We start from the raw sequence: 15,338 nt of genomic DNA, 5'->3' as shown, positions 1-15,338 counted from the left end.
AAACCTTTTCATACTACTACACATTAACACATTGAAACACATCAGTGTATAAAGTTATATATTATTTGATCTTGTTGGTGGTGTTCTAAATACAGGAAGGGTGGTGATGGTTTTGGACAAGGGGGTGGGTTGTGGTTGGTTTTGCTGGGTTTTGTTGGGGTTTGGGGGGGGGGGGGGGGGTATTGGTGTCCAATGTTGAAGCTCCTGTCTTAAACTGCTTTATGAATTCTTGACTAGGCCTTGTCTTTACCTTTTGAGTTTTTATAGCTTTTTCTATTTTCTTTTTATATAGTTGATTATTTTCCGTCGCTGTGTAGTTTTTTAGAACTTTTTCACCAGTTTCAGATGATGATGATGATGATGATGATGATGATGATGATAACCTGCATGTAGTTGAAGACTGAACCCAAGTTTAATGTAAAAAATTCATTTTGTACCTTTATTTTTGTAAAGTACAACATGCTGCAGAATGTACGTTTTATATTGGTCTAAAAATTAAACACGATTTATATGACAATGTTTTTAAAATAATTCCTCTGTATGTCTATATTTTAAATGGATTTTCTTCATGATGTATTTTTACTGCCATGCCATAAAATGCAGGAAAAAGAAAATCAACAGAATGACCTGCGTGTCAACAGTTGCCACAATGCCATTGAACTCCAGCCTGAAACCAGCAGTCACACACCTAACTTTTTTTTTTTTATAAGCATGTTTAAGTTTTCTTCATGCACTACATTTGATTTTAAAACTCACAGTACAAATTCAGATCTTAAATTTAGGGCTAAGTTTTTTTTAGTAGCATAGTGGATACTACGAGGGTTCGCAGTGGGTTCAGAGCTGTGGGTTTGCAACTGGATGGCCCACTGTTGAGCCCTTGAGCAAGGCCCTTATCCTAATCTGGTGAGGGGGCGCTGTACAATGACTGATCATGCTGACCCCAGCTTCTAAAAATGCCATGATATACGTATAAAGAATTCCATTGTGCTGTACAGGTGTAGATGGATCTATAATGAGTAAAGTTCCATCTGCCCTAGATTATCATTTTTTTAATGCAATTAAAAATATTTTGAAAGCGTTTGTTAGATGCTTGGATAAAAGGGGATTGTAGAATTGGTGTTAAATCTCATGTGCAGAAGACAAAAGCTACACAGTGACTGGTCAGATTTGTGTTTCTGAAGTCCATTAAAGCTCAGGTGGCGCAGCGGTAAAACACACGCTGAACACCAGAGCTGGGATCTCAAATACATCGTATCGAATCTCAGCTTTGCCTGCCAGCTGTGCTCAGCGGCCACGTGAACAGCGATTGGCCTGTTGTTCAGATAGAGGTGGGATATTAAAGCCTGATAGGGTCTCTCTCTCTCATAACTAATGCAATTACGACCTTTGCTGGCTGATTGATGGCGCCTGCACAGAGATGAGAAAAGAGTGCTGTCGGGGTGTGTCTCTCTGTACACAGTACTGATCCGCATTGCACTCGTCAAAGTGTAGGTGACGAGACGCATACGGCTGCTGCCTACGTGTCGTAGGGGGGGGCGTGGGTTAGCTTTGTTCTCTTCAATCAGAGCGGGGATCGGCATTGGTGGAGAGGAAGCATGATGCAATCGGGCAATTGGATGCACTTAAAGGGTGACGATGCATAAACAACATTATATATATACTGTATATATATGGCATAAAGGTTCCAAGACTAATAAATCATTTTTATACATTATAGAGCAGTTAAATGCATTTGGAAAGTAAATAGAACATCTTTATTTGCTGAAGGTTGGTAGTAATAAATTGTATTTTGATTTACGTTTGTGTGTAATATAAATGTAATATCAATAAAAAACCACAGAGCTAGCTTAAAGCATTTAAGAGGAAGGTCACTCTTCCCTCGTAGGGATCGTAGAAGTTCTGATAACCAATGTTGTTGGCCATCACCCTGCACTGGATCTCTGCATGTTTCTCGTTGATAAGATCAAATTTTACAGCCACCAGGGGATTCGTGTAATGTGGCTGTAAAGGCAAAAACACAATTTTGTATTAATGTCTGTTTACAAATAACACAAAAAGCTTTTTGATTTTCTTTCCTTATAAAATGTGGTCTAATCATGTTTTAAGTATTAGCAAACAAAACAGTTGTTGAGATCAGTGCTGGTTTATTCACTGAGATGAGATCAGAGCTGAAGGTTACAGAGGTGCCCTGTTTTACAAGAACATCCATATTCTTGGTCTTCTCAGAAAAGATAACATTTTTATACACCAATCAGCCATAACATTAAAACCACCTCCTTGTTTCTACACTCACTGTCCATTTTATCAGTTTCACTTACCATATAGGACCCCCACAGAGCAGGTATTATTTAGGTGGTGGATCATTCTCAGCCCTGCAGTGACACTGACATGGTGGTGGTGTGTTAGTGTGTGTTGTGCTGGTATGAGTGGATCAGACACAGCAGCGCTGCTGGAGTTTTTAAACACCTCACTGTCACTGCTGGACTGAGAATAGTCCACCAACCAAAAAAATATCCAGCCGACAGCGCCCCGTGGGCAGCGTCCTGTGACCACTGAAGAAGGTCTAGAAGATGACCGACTCAAACAGCAGCAATAGATGAGCGATCGTCTCTGACTTTACATCTACAAGGTGGACCGACTAGATAGGAGTGTCTAATAGAGTGGACAGTGAGTGGACACGGTATTTAAATACTCCAGCAGCGCTGCTGTGTCTGATCCACTCATACCAGCACAACACACACTAACACACCACCACCATGTCAGTGTCACTGCAGTGCTGAGAATGATCCACCACCTAAATAATACCTGCTCTGTGGGGGTTCTGACCATTGAAGAACAGCATGAAAGGGGGCAAACAAAGCACGCAGAGAAACAGATGGACTACAGTCAGTAATTGTAGAACTACAAAGTGCTTCTATATGGTAAGTGAAGCTGATAAAATGGACAGTGAGTGTAGAAACAAGGAGGTGTTTTAATGTTATGGCTGATCAGTGTATAAGCCGTTCCAACGACCTGCGTGTTTATTAATCCTTGATGAGGCCTGAAGGAAATCAGTAGCTCTTCTCTTCTCAGAGATGTTTGTCTGATCTAAACTTCCTGTAGCTTTAAATCTGATCAGTAGCTACAGGTAAATATTTTATCCAGTTTAAACTGCAGGAGTTTGTGTACTGTTTAGCCTTGATTGTAAGTGATACGAAAAGTGTGTGTAGGGTTGAAAATACCACAAACTATAAGCAATTTATGTTGTAATTAGAGAATTTCAAAGGCTTTCCAGAAGGTCTCTTACCTGGGCCAATTTTCCATAGTATGGAAAGTATGAAAGGTCCAGAGTGGCGTTATGAGGATAGTACGTGTACCCACGCACATTCTCCTGTCCTTTCTGTGTACAAACACACTTATTTTTAGACTTTCTTTTACTAATAAGAACACTGGATTTAATTTTGTTCTGGTATACACTCACCGACACGGTGCAGTTCACATACGGAGCACTTCCTGTCCCGTCGTTTGGCATGAAATGAATGATCTGAAAAGAACAACAGATGATTATAGATGATCACTGAATAGTTTGAGGCCCTCTTGGAATGTTTATACCCGAGGCGTCTTACCCTGTTCATCTTGATGATGACGCATGGCTGGGCAGTCGTGTAGCCGAACGTTGGGTCATCGATTCCAGAGCAGTTTCCCAGCGTCCTTTGGTAGAAAGGACAGGACCACTTTGTGTGTTTAGGAGCCTTGAACTGGTTTTGGATGAAGTACTCGCCTGCAGTGCAGTTGTAATTGTTAATCTGGCTCTGTCTGGTGTCGTTGTAGGCTACATGGAAAAAAAAGTGGACACACTGATAGGTTAATCGTAATCGCACTAGTGTGAGAGAGAGTCCCCATCCGGCTTAATTCCGCCCCTTATCTGAACAACAGGCCAATTGTTGTATTCGATGTAACGATGTATTCGAGATCTCAGCTCTGGTGAATAGCGTGTGTTTTACCGCTGCGCCACCTGAGTGGAGAGCATTTGTTTTCTGATTTTGTGTTTTAGGGTTGTTTAAAATCTTTTAACATTTTTGTTCACTGTTTAGCTTTTCTAGAACCACGTCTATTACTATATCTAGTGTTGGTAGGAAAGGTACTATTTGAAAGATCATTTATAGATTAAACAAATGGGCAGGAGTGCTCGGGTGGCGCAGTGATAAATTATGCTGGTCCATTACTGCTGGGTTCTATAAGGGTTCGGATCCCTGGTGGTGTTACTGGCCGATCAGGCGTCTACATTTAGACATGATTGGTTATGTCTGAGTCAGGAATGGCCGAAACCGTGCAGTGTATTTCACGACAGAATTTAAGACAAACGTGACCCATCGTGAATGTGTAAATGGGACCAGGATAAAATGTTACCAGGATTAACATATTAAAAGAATATGTTTAAGGTCTTCTTGAACTGATTGACTTCTTTTTGGAATAGAAACATACGGTCAAGCAGGTTTTCCAGGCTCCGGGTCATCGTCATCCAGCTTTTCTTGTCTGTCATATTGTAGCTGATTTCCAACACCTCATCATTATATGTGTCCGGCCAAACCATCACACCTACAGAAGAGCAGGAGGAAAGTCATGTGCTGTGTATCAGACACTATACAAACTTAACATTAGGTTTACTGGATTTACGAACCTGGTGATTGTAATCGATCCTGGTAGTCGGGTGTGTACGGGTCCAGTGTGTACATGAGAATGTAGATGGACAGGGCAAACAGACCCGTCATCACTACATAGAACGCTACATAGTACATGCTGATGAACACTGGGAAGAAACGGTGAATGTGTGTTACTTATCAGGAACAAATCTGTTCTAACATTTCCTTTTTTACTTTACAGCTCTGTAGACTTGTGTAAATCTGACCTGAAGGGCAAACAGTGAAAGAGCAACGTACAGAGAACAGACTGTAATATCATCTACAAATATCACCTGTTATCAAATATTACCAAATATCAAAAGTCACTTTACCAAAGACAAACAAAGCTCACACAGCAAGGACAGGACAAGGTCATACGAAGCAGAGGTTCAGCATATTCAAACACGCCACAATAAAATGCAGATTATACACTGATCAGCCATAACATTAAAACACCTCCTTGTTTCTACTCTCACTGTCCATTTTATCAGCTCCACTTACCATATAGAAGCACTTTGTAGTTCTACAATTACTGACTGTAGTCCATCTGTTTCTCTGCATGCTTTGTTAGCCCCTTTCATGCTGTTCTTCAATGGTCAGGACCCCCACAGAGCAGGTATTATTTAGGTGGTGGATCATTCTCAGCACTGCAGTGACACTGACATGGTGGTGGTGTGTTAGTGTGTGTTGTGCTGGTATGGAGTATTTAAATACCGTGTCCACTCACTGTCCACTCTATTAGACACTCCTACCTAGTTGGTCCACCTTGTAGATGTAAAGTCAGAGACAATCTCTCATCTATTGCTGCTGTTTCAGTTGGTCATCTTCTAGACCTTCATCAGTGGTCACAGGACACTACCCACAGGGCACTGTTGGCTTGATATACTTTTGGTTGGTGGACTATTCTCAGTCCAGCAGGTACAGTGAGGTGTTTAAAAACTCCATTAGCACTGCTGTGTCTGATCCACTCATACCAGCACAACACACACTAACACACCACCACCATGTCAGTGTCACTGCAGTGCTGAGAATCATCCACCACCCAAATAATACCTGCTCTGTGGTGGTCATGTGGGGTCCTGACCATTAAAGAACAGGATGAAAGGGGGCTAACAAAGTATGTAGAGAAATAGATGGACTACAGTCAGTAATTGTAGAACTACAAAGTGCTTCTATATGGTAAGTGGAGCTGATAAAATGGACAGTGAGTGTAGAAACAAGGAGGTGGTTTTAATGTTATGGCTGATCGGTGTATGTAAGGATCATGAATATTACCATAAGCACTTCCAACATAAAACTCAAATGAATTCCTTTTTAAACCTGAAAATAAATCAATTTCCACATGGATTCGAGTCAGACTTTGACTCGGCCACTCCAAAAGCATTTAAAGTTGGACTTGTTTGTGTGCTTTGGATCTACAAAACCCAACTGCACTTAGTTTTAGGTTACAAACTGACGGCTGGACATTTTTCTTTAGGATTTTATGATAGAGAGCAGAATTCATGGTCCAGTTCAGTTTTAACCATGTTGCCTAGATCCTTACACCATCACCACCACCGTGTTTTACTGTTGGTATGATGTTATGATGGTGCTAGATTTAACAGAACCTTTCCAAAAAGTTCCATCTTTCACTAACCAGTCCACAGAATCTAGATCATCTAGATGTTTTAGGCAAATACGAGACGAGCTTCTGTGTTCATTTTGGTTCATTATGTGCTTGCACTGTCGCCTCACAGCAAGAAGGTCCTGGGTTCGATCCCCAGGTGGGGCGGTCCGGGTCCTTTCTGTGTGGAGTTTGCATGTTCTCCCCATGTCCACGTGGGTTTCCTCCGGGTGCTCCGGTTTCCTCCCACAGTCCAAAGACGTGTAAGTGAGGTGAACTGGAGATACTAAATTGTCCATGACTGTTTGATATAACCTTGTGAACTGATGAATCTTGTGTAATGAGTAACTACCCTGAAATTCTCCTTTAAAAAATGTTCACACAGTGATTACAAGTTGTCCAAGTGTAAAACATGATGTTTCAAATAAAAATATAAGCTTTATTTTTTACATTAATAATGGTATATCTCTAGATTGCAATGCTCAATATTTAAAATATATTTTTTTAATGCAGAAGATGACTTACGCCATTTTGTTGTTGTTCTGCCCATAAAAGTTCCATCGTCTGAATTCCAGATAAAGTGACCAAAGTCTTGACACCTTTGACCACAGGTTCTCTTTTCCTTTAAAGTAGCCATAATGTTCTTCTTTTTTTTTTTTTAGATCTTCTTGTTTTTATACAATCTAACCAAACCAAGTGGTCCTCTTTTGTTTACTTCATCACCGATGGTCCCTTATTCAAGTTCTTTAAATGGTGTGGGGTGCAAGGCTGGGTAACTATGACCCATCTTTTTATACACGGTGATAAGCACACCATTAACATATCTCTGGGCAGGACTAAGCGCTCATTTACCCTCATCCATCCACTTATGAGTGGTTGTGGTAACCTTGAAGCCTTAGATCAGCATTTCAGTTAGTTGTTTGAGTAAGATCACAGCTCCTTATCACAGCATGAAACCGGGCAGGATTCAGAGATAAACACTTAGTCCTTGCTTTAACTGTGGCCACTGGAAGAACAGTTACAAAAACGTTTATGAACTTTTTAATTTCTGCATGAATTACTACTAATAATATCATTTCTATCCAACCCAGAGCTCTTCTTTTTATGTTTTTATTAACCATTTGGGCAGCATGGTGGCTAAGTGGGTAGCACTGTTGCCTCACAGCAAGAAGGTCCTGAGTTCGATCTCCAGGTGGGGTGGTCTGGGTCCTTTCTGTGTGGAGTTTGCATGTTCTCCCCGTGTCCGTGTGGGCTTCCTCCGGGTGCTTCGGTTTCCTCCCACAGTCCAAAGACGTGCAAGTGAGGTGAATTGGAGATACAAAATTGTCCAAGACTGTGTTTGATATAACCTTGTAAACTGATAAACCTTGTTTAATGAGTAACTACCGTTTGTGTAATGAATGCAACCAAAGTGTAAAACATGACGTTAAAATCCTAATAAACAAACAAACAAATAATTTACCATTTATTAATCTTTCAGTCCAGCTTAGAAAGGATATGTGATCCCTGGTGTTTAACTGCTAGACTCTTTTCTATAAGCAATTTTATTCTCTGTAGCTGCTGATTAGATTTGCACAGCAGTGAGGAGGACACGTCACATTTTTCCTTTTGTCATTTTGCGTCCACCAACTACTATAAATCTTCAGGGTTGGATCACTACCCTGAAATTCTCCTTTAAAAAATTTCCAAAAAGTTGTCCACAAAGAAAAACAATACCAAACCATAGTACTCCCTACACCATACTTTACAGTTAGAATATGGGCTTGCTGTTTGGTGTGTGATGCCTTTTTTGTACATCCAAAAATACAGGGTTCATATGAGCTGATCTTTCTTCTGACGAGAGCAGACTCTTGACTTTATGAGACCATATTTTTCTCAGGGACTGTGGTGTTCACCCTAATACTTTGTAAATCTTGTGTATAGCTTGGGATTGGTAAAAAGAAGCTTAGTAGTATGAGAGTTCATGACCCCTATGTATAATCTACCCCAGGGGTCAAGTGTATCTTGTACTGTCCACATAAAATCATAAAGCAAACATCAGTGATCTACCTGACGAACAAGATGTCTTGCTGACTACTTTGTTGTGGTAAACTGATCAGAGATGTTTAAGTCTGTTTCACAGTAATATTAGTATTTATTTATTTATTCTTGGACTTGAGTTCTCAAGGGTTTTACTTAGGGAAGGTATTATGGAGTTATAGGCTTAATGAAAGGTGATGAGTAAGGAGATCTGTGTACATGAGTGTCTGCAGCATAGACCTAAGTGTCTCATCCTACTGTCTGACCAAAGCCTCCGACTGATGGTCACTTTCTTTTGTGTGGCATCTATCTGGATTTTCCCAGAATTCTTGCTTTCTCCAGTCCCAACAACATTAACTTTCCATAGTTCCAGTAAGGATTCTGATGTGTTGTTATCTGGTCTACTTTTTTATTCCTCTGTGCCTGGTACTCTTTCTATCTGGATTGGAGCGCTGAGCTCCGGTGCTCTTGCTGTAATCCAGTTTAGTTTTTCTGTTGGGCTCGCTCCTAATTTCAGATCTACTCCTCAGTTTTACGCCATGGATATTGGCGGCCTCACCACAGTTGTAGCCAACTCGGCGTACATCTCGGCTCGTGGCAGCTTTGATGGATCTGCCAATGCAAGTGCAAATCGTGACAAGAAGTACCATGCCAAGCTTAAACTGCCTCATATCACAGTATGTGAGGGCCTTAGAGAGACACTGGACCTCCAGTTCAACAGTATCTGTGTCGAACAACCCATTGGCAAGCGGCTGTTCCAGGAATACCTTGAGAAAACTAATGAATACAAGGGCCCGTGTCGCCTGTGGAAAGACGTGGAGGAGTACGACACAGCTGAGGACAAGGACCGTGTCAGTAAGGCCGCCAAGATCCTTCAACGTTACATGGAACCCTCGGCCAAGTACTATTGCCCATTTCTTCCTGAAAATGACATCACCAAGGTGAAAGAGCGGCATGCTAACGCTTCGGATGATTTATTTGTTAACATCCTGACCTGTGTTCTGGACTTTCTCAAGGAGGTTCCATACACCTTCTACCTGGAGACCATGTACTTCAAGAGGTTTTTACAGTGGAAGTGGTTGGAAATGCAACCTATTGGTGAGGACTGGTTCCTGGACTTCCGTGTGCTCGGCAAGGGCGGCTTCGGAGAGGTGTTTGCCTGCCAGATGAGGGCCACTGGAAAGATGTATGCATGCAAGAAGCTAAACAAGAAAAGGTTGAAGAAGAGGAAAGGCTATGAGGTGAGAATCATAATAACTGCTTGCACAGACTTGGGTGGAATTTAAGGAACTTCATTTTTCAGGGTAAGTTAGAAAACCCTTAAAGAGAAAATCATTTGTGTTCAGAAGTGTTTGTACATGCAGGACCAAATAGTCTGGCAAGTATAGCAAGTAATAAATAAGATTTTATTCAATGTCACAGATTGCATCAAGAATTGTCAGTAAATATCTCACGTACTGGCAAGAAACAAAATAAAATGAGACTTTTGTCTGCGGCAATACTTTTTTGCCTTTATAATAGACAAATAAATACAGATCATTAAAAAAATTAATTTTTTTATATTAGCAGATTTTTAAATAACATTATTCTTTGTATATTTTCCACATTAAATATTAGATGTCAGTTTCCTCAGACTACAATAGCAGATCCATAAAGTGAAATGTGGCCACATAGCTTCTGTAATGAAGATGGTTTGTTTCATTTTGTTGTTACTTCATGTACTATATGAATTTTTTGTATTGAATGGCTTTGATACATGGAGGATATATAACTTACAGTGATTGTACTGGGGGTTGCAAACCATATACTTGGTTTGCATGCTACTATTGGGATGTTAGAATGAAAATTTTGCAAACCTTCACAATTTAAGAAATATGAACCTACATTTATACATAGAATACGATCAAAGGGGTTTCACGTTTACATTTACATAGTTCTTCTTTGCAGTTTTATAAGTGTGATTGTTGGGATAATTAATATGGAGATTTATTAAAAGTGACAGGAAGCAAGTCTTGTTTTCAATGCAAACAAATGTGAGCATATTTAAGTTTATGCAAATAGAATCATATAAAACACCTCTAAAATATGAAAACACAAAATAATAGAAATATTCTGGACTTGTTTAGGGTGCTATGGTGGAGAAAAGGATTCTGGCTCGTGTTCACAGTAGATTCATTGTTTCCCTGGCCTACGCCTTCCAGACCAAGACAGAACTTTGCCTGGTCATGACCATCATGAATGGAGGAGACCTGAGGTTAAGATCACACACTCGTACTCTGTTTTTCCTGTGTGATTTATAGAATTCTGTTGTCTGGGTACCTTAGCACCAGGAATATGTGTTTTGTTTTTCTTAATTCTCAGTTATACAATTTATCTTAAAAAAAATGTTGTGCTTACTTTGCTCTCAGGTACCACATCTATAATGTGGATGAGAATAATCCAGGCTTTGATGAAGCCAGAGCGTGTTATTATACTGCTCAGATTATTCAGGGCTTGGAGCACCTTCATCAGAAGAAAATCATTTACAGGGACCTAAAGCCGGAGAATGTTCTTCTAGACAATGAAGGTAAAAACAAGAAGGGTTTTTGCTCATGACCAATGATCTGACCAATGAGCCTTATGTGAAGGTACTTAAGATCTTATTTTTGAAATACATGGACCCTGTTACAACTGAAATAAAATTATTACAGCATTTCACAATAAGAACATGCTGACAGTCAAACATGGTCTGGTGTTTGTGATGGTGTTGGGGTATTGGTTTTGCTCTTTACAGACAGGGTCAGTTGGTCTTAAAGCAAATATAACTAGGTTCTACATCAAGACAACATTCATAGCAAAAGAGTAAATCCACCTCTGAATAACTTAAAAGAAACTAAATAAAGTCCTGACCCGAACCAGATTTAAATGCTGTGGCAGGACATTAAACAGACAGTTCATGCTGGAAAACCATTCAAAGCCAAATAAAGGCAATTCTCTAAAGAAGAGAAAGAACATCATGGAAAACATAATGGATCACATACGAAACCTTTAAAGGAAACAAAACACTTGCAAAACACCTAATGCTGTCACGGTATTGTAAAATAAACTTTTCACTAGTAGCACAATCTCTGACGTCTGTTTGCCATTGTGCTGATGTTTGCTCCTAGGTAACGTTCGTATCTCTGACCTTGGTTTGGCCGTGGAGTTAGCAGACGACCAAGAGAAGACGAAGGGTTACGCTGGGACTCCGGGTGAGTTGTTGATTCTAAATAGTTGTCTAGACCAATCAAGCATGTGGTCCAGCGTACACAAGCACTTCTCTTTGTCACTAAATGAGCACAAACTTTTGGACTGACACAATTCAATTTTTTAAACAATATTTTATGTTGTTTTATAATCTTCTTTTAAATTTAGGATTTATGGCACCTGAACTGTTGAAAGGAGAGGAATATGACTACTCTGTAGATTACTTCACTCTTGGGGTCACTCTCTATGAGTTTATTGCTGCCAAAGGCCCCTTCAGGACTCGAGGAGAAAAGGTGGGAACTGTGTTTTGATTTTTTCCAAATCAATTCCGTTTGGTTACGGAGAGCCATGCTAAGCTCTATATGGACCCCCCAACTCAGGCAGGCATCCAGACCAGTCCCAGGTATCGGATCCCGCAGTGGCAGTGGGAAGAGACCCCGTTTAACCTTCCCTCCCTCAAACATGGCCTGTTGTGTTTGTGTGAACCCCCGGCCCTTGACTTTAATAAGATTAAATAGATAGATTAGATAGTGATGTGCTAGCACGTTAGACATCTGTGCCATTCGAGCTCCCTTTATTTTAATTTTTAATGTGGCTGAAGTTGTTGAAATTGTTCTGTTGGACATTTGGTCCACTGTGTAGATTCTACAACTTGTGTTATACCCCAGGCTTTCACACAAGCAGTAAATAGCTGATAGCTTTAAAAAGCCTGTAAAGCTTTCAAGATAATAATAATAACTATAAATATGTATTATACAGAGTTGGCCAAGAGCTCATTTTGGTGTAAGCATGGTAAAACATACCATAGTAGTAACAATGTCTGCAAGTAAGAGAAATGCTGTAGCTACTTCTTTCAACGTGATAAATATTGAGAGTTGTTATTTTTTTATTTACAGCCACATTTTAAACTATCTTATTAATGATGCTCTTCACTAATCTTCTTCTCATGCAGGTGGAGAACAAAGAAGTGAAAAAGCGCATTCTGAATGACCCTGTAAACTACACAGAGAAGTTCAGTGAAAATGCTAAGTCCCTGTGTGAAGGTTTGCTAGCCAAAGAGGTGGACAAAAGGCTCGGCTTCAAGAATGGTACTTGTGAGGAGTTGTGTAGCCACCCGTTCTTTAACAGCATCAACTGGAGAAAGTTAGATGCAGGTAAAACAGAATGTCAGCACAATCCAGTTGTGTCTCTATGTGTTTAAATGAATTGTTTTATAGACCTGACAGTCGTTATTGTCACTACCAATAGTAGTGCTTCTGTCACTGCGTATCTATCAATTTGATTACCAAAACAGACATGTCTTATATAGGTCTTGCTTATACAGTTGCCCCCCCATTTTAATACCTTGGAAACTGAATTTACAATTGCAGCTGAATAATATTGTGCAACTAAACTGAACTTTTTCAAGTTCGACATGTTATCTAAATGTCAATCAGATTGTATTATTCACATGCGCCCCCATCCTCAGTCATCTTTTTTATCCCCTTAGGAATCCTACCACCACCATTTATTCCTGATTCAAAGACCGTGTATGCCAAAAATCTGGATGATGTAGGCGCATTCTCCACGGTAAAAGGGGTCAACCTGGAAGACCCAGATAAAGAGTTTTTCGATGAGTTTGCCTCCGGAAACATTTCCATACCTTGGCAGGAGGAGATGATTGAAACAGGGATTTTTGGGGAGCTCAATGTTTGGGGTCCTGGTGGAACATTGCCTAACGACCTGCGACGTGAATCTATCCTGGAGCAGCCTCCAAAATCTTCCACCTGCAGTGTATCATAAACAGTTCTACTCAAAGAAAACTTGTATGACATTTCAGAAATGCTCCCAGTTGGGTCGATATCATGGACGCAAAGAGATTCAGACATAATGAAGACATTTCATATCATCATTAACAAAAAAAACTACAGTGCACAGTGTGCTACACCAGCAGGCTTACAAGTCTTTTACTTTTAAATAAACTGTTGGGTAAAGCTTATTTTAAATGACTAGTTTGCTAAGATACTTTGTGACACTCAACATTCAGTAATATTTAAAGAACGGGGTTTACTGCAGCTTTGGTGGTATCATCATCATCATCATCATCAGAGTAATATTAACATGTTGTCAGCTTCATAACTGGAAGAGTGATGTGAAATGCACTGGTGACCATGCATATGTATTTTCTCTGTAGTTTTGTTCTTAACGAAACAAAAGCATGCATTCTGCAAACTCAAGAACTATCATCAAATTTAGATGCTTACAGAGCTAGATTTCATTTTCAGATGTAACACAGACAGAAATGTATTTCTTACCTGAGCCGTTGAGTTTTTTAAGGATCTGAGCTGCTATTTAACATGTGTATTCATTTACCAAGTAAGCGGGTATGGACCTGCCTGGCACCCTGTGTTTCTGAAGCCACTGTGATCCAGACCAGCATGAAGCATATAGTGAAAATAATAATTTAGTAATTAATTCTTGTAGGAGTCACTTTTATAATAATTTACCATACAGATGTACCTATTTTAACTTTAAAATGTCAGTAAAACACTGAGGTAAAACACTGAGATTAACATCATTGTAAGGTATGATTCTATGGTGAGATAAAAATCTAAGATAAAATGCTGAGATTTTAAGTTACGGTACTGTGGTAAAATCCTGAGATACTGAGGTAATGCAGTAAGGTAACATAGAAAGGTAAATGCTGAAATAAGATAAGTTACTGTACTGATGCCAAATTCGAAGATATGATACTGAAGGTAAGATACTGAAATAAGATACTAAGAAAAATGACGAGGTAAGATACTTAGAAAACTACTGAATTTTTTTCTTCATTTTATTATTATTATTATTATTATTATTATTATTATTAAGTGTTGTCAAATCTATAAGATAATAATGTAAAATACTGAGATAATATACAAAGTTAAGATACTAAGGTAAAATGCTAAGGTAAGATGGGCTAATGGTGGGATGGGGTGCTGAGGTTATATACTGAGGTAAGATACTGTACTATGGTAAGATACTGACGTAATATGCTGAGGGAAGATACTGCTAAGGTTATGTGCCGATTTAAGAAACCAAGCTCAGATACTGAGGTAATATGCTGAGGAAAATGCTGAGGTAAGATACTGAAGTAGGAATTACTGAGGCACAATACTGAAGTTATATACTGAGGTAAGATACTGAGGTACAATAAAAAGGGAAGACACTGCTTAAATAATGTGCTGGTTTAAGAAACCAAGCTCAGATACTGAGGTACAATAATAAAGATTCTGAGGTAAGATAATAATTGTAAAATATCGAGATAATACTCAAAGTTAAGATAGTGAGGTAAAATGCTGAGATATGATGAGGAAAGGAGCTGGGCTAACATGCTGAAGTAGAATGATGAAGTTAAACAGAGGTAAGATACTAAAATACTGCTGTATGAAATACTGAGGTGAAATAGTAAGATATAATACTGAGGTAAAATGCTGAGGTAAGATGCTGAGATACAATGAGGTAGGAGCTACAGTGCTGAAGTTATACAGTATACTGAGGTATGATACTGTACCATGGTATGATATTAAAGTAGATGGTACAGAGGTACAATACTGAAGTTATATACTGAGGTAAAATAAAAAAGGGAAGATACTCCTTAGGTAATGTGCTGGTTTAAGAAACCTAAGAAAGTTCAGATTATTGAGGTACAATAATAAAGATTCTGAGGTAAGATTAGAATGTCAAATATTGCAATAATATACAAAGTTGAGATACTGAAGTAAATGCTGAAGTAAGAGCTGGGCTAGGGTGCTAAAGTTAAATGCTGAGATAAGCTCCCGGGGTAAACCCACTCAGACACGGGGAGA

The 15,338-nt window shown here is 39.4% G+C and overlaps 2 protein-coding genes across 2 annotated transcripts; one reads left to right on the top strand and one right to left on the bottom strand.

Moving 5' to 3' along the window:
- Nucleotides 1-1,842: 1,842 nt before the first annotated feature.
- On the bottom strand, nucleotides 1,843-6,901 carry LOC134329420 (potassium-transporting ATPase subunit beta-like). Its single transcript, XM_063010676.1, has 7 exons — nucleotides 6,790-6,901; nucleotides 4,661-4,789; nucleotides 4,465-4,578; nucleotides 3,606-3,811; nucleotides 3,461-3,523; nucleotides 3,287-3,379; nucleotides 1,843-2,001 (listed from the first exon to the last, which is right to left on the bottom strand). The coding sequence occupies exons 1-7, from the start codon at nucleotides 6,899-6,901 to the stop codon at nucleotides 1,843-1,845; spliced, it is 876 nt and encodes a 291-aa protein (XP_062866746.1).
- A 1,921-nt stretch (nucleotides 6,902-8,822) lies between these two features.
- grk1a (G protein-coupled receptor kinase 1 a) lies at nucleotides 8,823-13,433 on the top strand. Its single transcript, XM_063009672.1, has 7 exons — nucleotides 8,823-9,524; nucleotides 10,410-10,537; nucleotides 10,692-10,849; nucleotides 11,430-11,513; nucleotides 11,677-11,801; nucleotides 12,461-12,662; nucleotides 12,998-13,433. The coding sequence occupies exons 1-7, from the start codon at nucleotides 8,823-8,825 to the stop codon at nucleotides 13,288-13,290; spliced, it is 1,692 nt and encodes a 563-aa protein (XP_062865742.1). The 3' UTR covers nucleotides 13,291-13,433.
- The last annotated feature ends 1,905 nt before the right edge of the window (nucleotides 13,434-15,338 follow it).

The sequence above is a fragment of the Trichomycterus rosablanca genome, chromosome 15 (assembly GCF_030014385.1).
Source record: "Trichomycterus rosablanca isolate fTriRos1 chromosome 15, fTriRos1.hap1, whole genome shotgun sequence".
NCBI lineage: Eukaryota > Metazoa > Chordata > Actinopteri > Siluriformes > Trichomycteridae > Trichomycterus > Trichomycterus rosablanca.
The sequence above is the reverse complement of the archived record's forward strand: the minus strand, read 5'-3'. Positions and strand labels throughout refer to the sequence as shown.

Coding starts and splice junctions, on each gene's coding strand:
- LOC134329420 (XM_063010676.1), bottom strand. CDS start 6,901: ATGGCTACTTTAAAGGAAAAGAGAACCTGTGGTCAAAGGTGTCAAGAC. Junction 3,812..4,464: donor CCTGGAAAACCTGCTTGACC/GTATGTTTCTAT, acceptor TTTTCCATGTAG/CCTACAACGACACCAGACAG. Junction 3,524..3,605: donor TCATCATCAAGATGAACAGG/GTAAGACGCCTC, acceptor TGTTCTTTTCAG/ATCATTCATTTCATGCCAAA.
- grk1a (XM_063009672.1), top strand. CDS start 8,823: ATGGATATTGGCGGCCTCACCACAGTTGTAGCCAACTCGGCGTACATC. Junction 11,802..12,460: donor TCAGGACTCGAGGAGAAAAG/GTGGGAACTGTG, acceptor CTTCTCATGCAG/GTGGAGAACAAAGAAGTGAA. Junction 12,663..12,997: donor CTGGAGAAAGTTAGATGCAG/GTAAAACAGAAT, acceptor TTATCCCCTTAG/GAATCCTACCACCACCATTT.